Below are 5,887 nucleotides of genomic sequence, written 5' to 3'. Positions count from 1 at the left end.
GTCCTTGAACTCAGTATTCCCTGAAATCCCCTGTAATTCTTCACATTAATAAAGTGTTAGGGTGTTTACCTAGGAAGGTTAGCTCTGCTGATTTCAGCACTTAAAAGGGGAAACGGCTCTGTTGTTTTAACAACGTCAACACTTACCACCTCGGTTTATTTTGTTATCCCATTAAACTTCTGTTCAAAATCAAACAGGAAGCAATTAAGGTGAGCTCACTACAAAGCAGTTCTTGAAATACATAGCCAACCGGGTCTCCAGTGCAGAACAAAGGTTATGCCCCTAAAACATAATAAAGCTTATTTGGAAAGAATGCAGATCCCATGTTCTGGGCTTGTGTGAAGAACACAGTAGCTCCACTTTACTTTCATTGAGCAGAGATCATGGATGGACAAGATGGACATGATCACTATCACCTTCATTGGGGCACACGGCTGAGTTGGCAAAGTATCAAGAACACTGGTTTCATCTACTGGAGGTAAGAGGAGGCGTGAGAAAGACAAAAGCCAAACTCGCCACTAAGCTTAAATACTACAATTTCTTCTCTCATCTAAAACCAGTTTGACTTTTCTAAAGTCACCACCCTGATGACAAGGAGAGGGATGTCAAGGAAACAAGCATCTAATGGCAACAGGGGAAAAACAAAGGAAAGTCTTAACACAGGATTTAGCTAATTATATTTTGGGCAAATATTTATTTATCTAAAAACAAAATAAAAATCATTTTTAAAAGAAAAAAAATGTATTTAAATAAAAAACAAAACTGTGAAATGTTATGGCACACAAGTTCAAGACAAGTATAAATCCAGTTGCCACAACTGTTGCGTATTAATGTTGCACATTTTTCTATAAAGACTTTATTAAAGGTATTTACATGGCAAGAAGATGTGTAAATATATACAGCAATCTGGGGATGACTCTATTTGGAATCCTCTTAAGAAAAAATGCCTTAAATACAAAATTTTAAAAGAAAAAAAGTAGAAGAGTTCATCCCCAAGCATGAAGAATGTCCCATCATCCCTTATGCCCAAAGTATCAATTATGAGGCAGTTTTGAGGTTCTGGCCAAACCGTTCAGAGATTCAGCCAAGGTTGTGTAGTCTCAAGTTAAGTCGCACAGCATGCAGTTGCAATAGTTCCATACTCGATGGACTGGTGTAGTTCATGAGTGATATTAGAAACACTAATATTTTATCATAGTCTTAGCCTAGTTTGGAGTACGTAAGTGATATCCAAGAGTTCCTATGCACGAGAGTTCCTTAGCTGCTCAAGTTTGTGTTTCAACTGTTCTCTCCTCCGCCTCAACTGCTCTTTCTCTGCAATCAGTCTGTGCTCGTCTGATTGGATGGACAGAACATACTCCGTGGCTTTTTTCAGGATGACAACCTTGGGCGCCTTCTCATTGTTGGCCACCTCAGGTATCTGGTCACGTAGGGCAAAGAAACTCAGCTTCAGCTCATTCCTTCGCTGGCGCTCCAAGACGTTGTGCGTTCGCCTCTTGTCGTTCTCCTCTGAGTCTGATGTGCGGGGACTGGAGCATTTTCGGTTGTTGCTGATCTGTTTGAGGACCCTGCCACTGTCCAACTTTAACCTCTTGGCGGCTGGGTATTCCACCTTGGTGGAGGGAGGAGCAGCGTAATTGTGCTGGTGGATGTTGACGTGACACCGCTTGAGAACCAGTGGACTGTGGTGGGGCTTACAGTGCTCCTCTGATGCTTCTGTGCTGGACTCTGTACTGGATTCAGACTCGTTTGCTTCAGCTAATGTAACGACATCGATTTCCTCATCTTCTTCTTGTTCTTCTTCTTCTGAATGGGAAAAAAATAGCATCATGAGCTGATCTGTGCAAAAACTCTCAGGACAGCCTGACAAGAGGTTACTTCAAGCCACGGTGCAAGGAACCCATTGAAAAACCTACTTTAAAACCATCAGACTCTGCAAGACTCCCCATTCCCTTCCTGTGAGCCCTTCCCTTAAGGAAGCAGCGTTTCAAGGACTGCCCTCGGAACTCTGGCTCCCTGATTTCAAAAGTTGCACGGCTCTTGCGTAACTGCGAGTGCAGAGATAGCAGCAAAGTTTAACCTCGGCTGTCAGCAGCGCAGCGCAATAAAGCTCCCAGACTCAAGCTGCCCTTAATTAAGGATTTAGTAGGCTTTGGCCACGCCTCAAAAGAAAGCTTACTTAACACACATGTGTATTCAGAGACATTTTCTCAATCTCTCTCTTGATCTGCTAATTTGTGGAAAACCTAAGCAAAAAAACCCAAAAACCACCAGAAATAAAAATAAAAAATAAACAAACAAACAAACAAAAAAACTAAAAACCCGAAGGCTGAACTGCTTGAGTAGCAACTCGCTTTCAACCCAAATTTATGAGAGAGCGGAACACGCTGTCAAATACCTAAGGAAGCATTTCTAAAACTTTCCCAGCCCCATTCAGTCACTGCTCGCAGCCACTTTCACTGGCACCTCCCCGCCCGCATTCTCCCCGCGGCTCTCGGGCTGCAGTTAACTCCTTCCCAACCCGCGGGTGTCATTGGGAAGCGCTTCGTCCGCTCCCGCGCTGGAGACCTCAGGCTCTGACCCCGTTATGAAAGTTTCTCTCTCCCTCCCTCTTTTTTTTTTCTTTCTTTCTTTTCTTTCTTTTTTTTTTTTTTCTTTTTTGACTCCTTCTTTCCTCCAAAAGGGTGGAGGGAAAACAGCTTTGCCAGGAAATAAACTCGCAGCGCGCCTCGCTAACGTGGCATTTAAAACAGAGCGGTGCGCGCAAGGGGGGAGAAGCGGGGTGAGGTCCCCGAGCAGCGGGAAGGAGAAACTCTTGGGGTCCCCGACACGCGTGGGCGCCGCTCACCCGAGTCGCTGCTTGTCGTGGGCGGCGTGTCGACCCCCAGCAGAGCCGCGGGGTTGGCGCCTGGAGGGGCGGCCCGCGGGGCGCGCTCGCTCAGCGGGTAAGGGAAGACCACCGAAGGGTCGATGCAGTCGGCGGCCGCGGCTCCCAGGTCGTGCAGGTAGAGGCCGGTCGAGGCGGCGTGGCCGGCGGGAGGAGGCGGCGGCCCCGAAGGTGGCGGGCCGGGTCGGGAGGCGGCGGCGGGTCCCCCCTCCCGGCGGGCGGCTTGGTAGGAGGCGAGCTTCTCCGACACCACCTTCTCCAGCTTTGCGGCGGCGGAGAAGCCGCTCCACATGCAGTCCTGGATGATGATGGATTTAACGAAGGATTCGTCGTCCGGGTCGCAAATGAAGCTCTGGTTGACCATGTCCCCCCCGAGCAGCTCCGTCACCATCTCCAGCTGGTCCGCGGTGGAAGGGAAGCAGGAGGCGGCGGCCAGGCTGGAGCGGCGGCTGGGCGAGAGGGGCGGCGTGGGCAGGAGCTCAAACTTCTTCCAGATGTCCTCGGACGGGGCGGGCGGCTGCAGCTCGCTGCCCCGCTGCTGCGCCGCCAGGTAGAAGTTCTCCTCCTCCTCCTCGAAGTAGAAGTAGGGCTGCACCGAGTCGTAGTCGTAATCGTAGTTCTTGCTGGGGAGGCTGGCGTTGAGCGGCATCGCTGCGGCTGCTGCCTGCGGGAGGGAGGGGGACACGGGGGGCCGGGTGAGCCTCGTTCGGAGCCGCGAGGCTCCGCTCTCCCCGGCCCCTATAGCGGGGCAGATCGCCCCTCAGCGCGCAGCGCTCCCTCCCGGCACTCCAAGCAGTCTGATTGATTTTTTTTTTTTTAAATATATATATACACATATAAAATACAATAATAATATAATAATAATAATAAAAAAACATACGACCCCTCGTACGCCCCCCTCCCCGCCCCCCTCCCCGGCTCAGCGGGGTGACCGGGAGCCACGACGCCATCCACCGAAGGGTCAGCTCCCGGGGACGCCCGGAGCACTCTCCCCGCGGCTCTCCGGAGGGGCTCCGCTCGGGTACCGCTCCCGCAGTCGCCGCGTTCACCCCGGTGCACAGCCCAGGCACCGGGAAACGGGCGGGAAGGGCCGGGAGCTCCCAGCGCAGAGCCGGGCTGTTCCCCAGCCACCCACCTGGCCGTGCAAGGAGCTAGGCAAACTTTGCCAAATTTATCATATATACATATATATCCACACACACATATATATGTGCAAGAAGCATAACCAGTCTTGCGTACGCTGGAGAAGCAAATGCTTCTTGCCCTCCCCCACCCCCCCAAAAAAATAAAATTATATCCAAGCCGAGAGCACGAAGAAGGATGGGGCGCGCCATGCCCGGCGCAGCGCCGCGTCCCCCGGGAGGCACCGGCGGTCCCGCGGCCCCGCGCTGTCAGCCCGACCGCGGCAGATCAAGTGATGGGTAAAAGCGGAGCCCCGCGACTCACCGGCTCCTCCAACGCGCCGGCTGCGAGACGGAGCGAGGCAATAATTGCGGGCGGTGCGGGGAACAACAAAATCGGGAAATTGGAGATAAAAATATAAAAAGAACCGCCGGAGAAGACGGGATTTAAAAAAAAAAAAAAAATGAGCCAAAACGCCGAGAGAACGTAGATTTCTTCCTCCCACCACGATGAGAAAATAATACAGCGGAGAGAGGGCTCAGCCTTCCCGGCGTGCGGCAGATTGTACGGTCCAAGGCGGCGCGGCGCGCTCCGTCCGGTACAATAGAAGTTAAGTTGCTTTCCTCCTTTAAAGCGCCGGCGAGGGGCGGGCGGGAGATGCAGCGGGGGCGGGAGCACGAGCAGGGCCCCGCGAGTGCGCGCTCCCGCGATGCGCGTCGCCTCCTCCTCTCCCTCCCGCTCCGGGGCTCCGTGCACGGGGAGGGCGCGCCGCGAGGGGGCGGCCGAGGGGCTCCGTGCCCCCAACCCCCCCCGGGCACTGCGAGCCGGAGCTGGGCGGGAGGGAGGGAGGGAGAGGGGCCGGGGAGAGGCGATGCGGAGCAGCGGTTGGTTTTTTCTCTCTTACTACAAGGAGAGGTCGGAAGTAAACATAGTAAAAAAAAAAAAAAGAAAATACGAGCGGGGATGAAAAGGGCGCTCCTCGCTGCTTCCCTCCTCTCTGCCTCCCTCCCTCCCTCCTCGCTCGCCGCTCCTCCTCCTCCCGCTGCCCCCCGACAGCAGCAGGGGAGGTTCACGCTTCGTGTCCCCCCCGTAACGCGGCTGCGGGCGGGGCGGTTGCCGGCTACCGGCACAAAGGAGCGTCCGTAGTCCGCGCACCCCCGCCCGTGTCGCTGCTTCGTTATCCAGGCGGATTAAACAGAAGGAGGAGGTTGCGGGGGGGGCGGCTGCAAGGTGACCCCCGAGGGCTCTGCACCTCCCCCCGCTCGCTCCTCATCCCCCCACCCAGCAGCTCCTTCCCCACCCCGGGGTCACCCCTTCCCCGTTGCCCATCCCCGGAGGTGAGCGGAGCCGAGACCCGACGGGGCGCTCCGCATCGCGTCTTCCCGGCCCCTCGGGACCGCTGTCTGCGCCCCTCCCGCCTCGGTACCCGCACCTGCGGGCACCCATCTAAGATATATATGTTATTCCTATTTCTCATGTATTATTTATTTCGCATTTCTTTCTTCACTCCCCGCCCACACACACACACAAAGTGGGGACTTCTAAGTATTTTGTATTATTTCTAAGCTCAGGAGCCCGGGACGGAAAGCGGATCGCCGGCCCGGAGGACCCCCGCACCCCCGCCCCATCCATCTCCACCCCCCAGTACGGTTTCCCTGCGCTGGGGGCAGCCCGGCTTTCCCACGGCCGCCGCTACCGTAGGACCATCGCGCCCTCTCTCCGGCCCCGATGCGCCCGCGGGATGCAGCGCTCAGCCCCGGCCCGGCACCTGCACGAACCCCTCCGGAGAAAAAAAATAATGAAAAAAAAAAAAATGTTTTAAAAATCTCCGCTCCCCCCCCCCCCCCCCCCCCACTTTATTTTTTTAAGTGGAATTCT

At 54.4% G+C, this 5,887-nt stretch overlaps 1 protein-coding gene across 2 annotated transcripts; it reads right to left on the bottom strand.

Annotated features, from left to right (window-relative positions):
* Positions 1–665: 665 nt before the first annotated feature.
* MYC (MYC proto-oncogene, bHLH transcription factor) lies at positions 666–4,625 on the bottom strand. Of its 2 annotated transcripts, none has more exons than XM_015856311.2 (3): positions 4,334–4,625; positions 2,849–3,551; positions 666–1,806 (listed from the first exon to the last, which is right to left on the bottom strand). In XM_015856311.2, the coding sequence occupies exons 2-3, from the start codon at positions 3,534–3,536 to the stop codon at positions 1,241–1,243; spliced, it is 1,254 nt and encodes a 417-aa protein (XP_015711797.1). In that variant the 5' UTR covers positions 3,537–3,551; positions 4,334–4,625; the 3' UTR covers positions 666–1,240. The 2 variants fall into 2 exon arrangements, with proteins under 2 accessions (XP_015711797.1, XP_015711799.1); XM_015856313.2 differs by having other exon boundaries at positions 666–1,803.
* Positions 4,626–5,887: the final 1,262 nt, after the last annotated feature.

The sequence above is a fragment of the Coturnix japonica genome, chromosome 2, assembly GCF_001577835.2.
Source record: "Coturnix japonica isolate 7356 chromosome 2, Coturnix japonica 2.1, whole genome shotgun sequence".
In the NCBI taxonomy this organism is placed as follows: Eukaryota; Metazoa; Chordata; class Aves; order Galliformes; family Phasianidae; genus Coturnix; species Coturnix japonica.
The sequence above is the reverse complement of the archived record's forward strand: the minus strand, read 5'-3'. Positions and strand labels throughout refer to the sequence as shown.

Bases quoted from the DNA above. Each gene is read 5' to 3' on its own strand.
- MYC (XM_015856311.2), bottom strand. From the start codon at position 3,536: ATGCCGCTCAACGCCAGCCTCCCCAGCAAGAACTACGATTACGACTAC. The intron at 1,807-2,848 runs GTGAGCGGCGCC...TTTCCCATTCAG, and splicing joins CACGACAAGCAGCGACTCGG to AAGAAGAAGAACAAGAAGAA.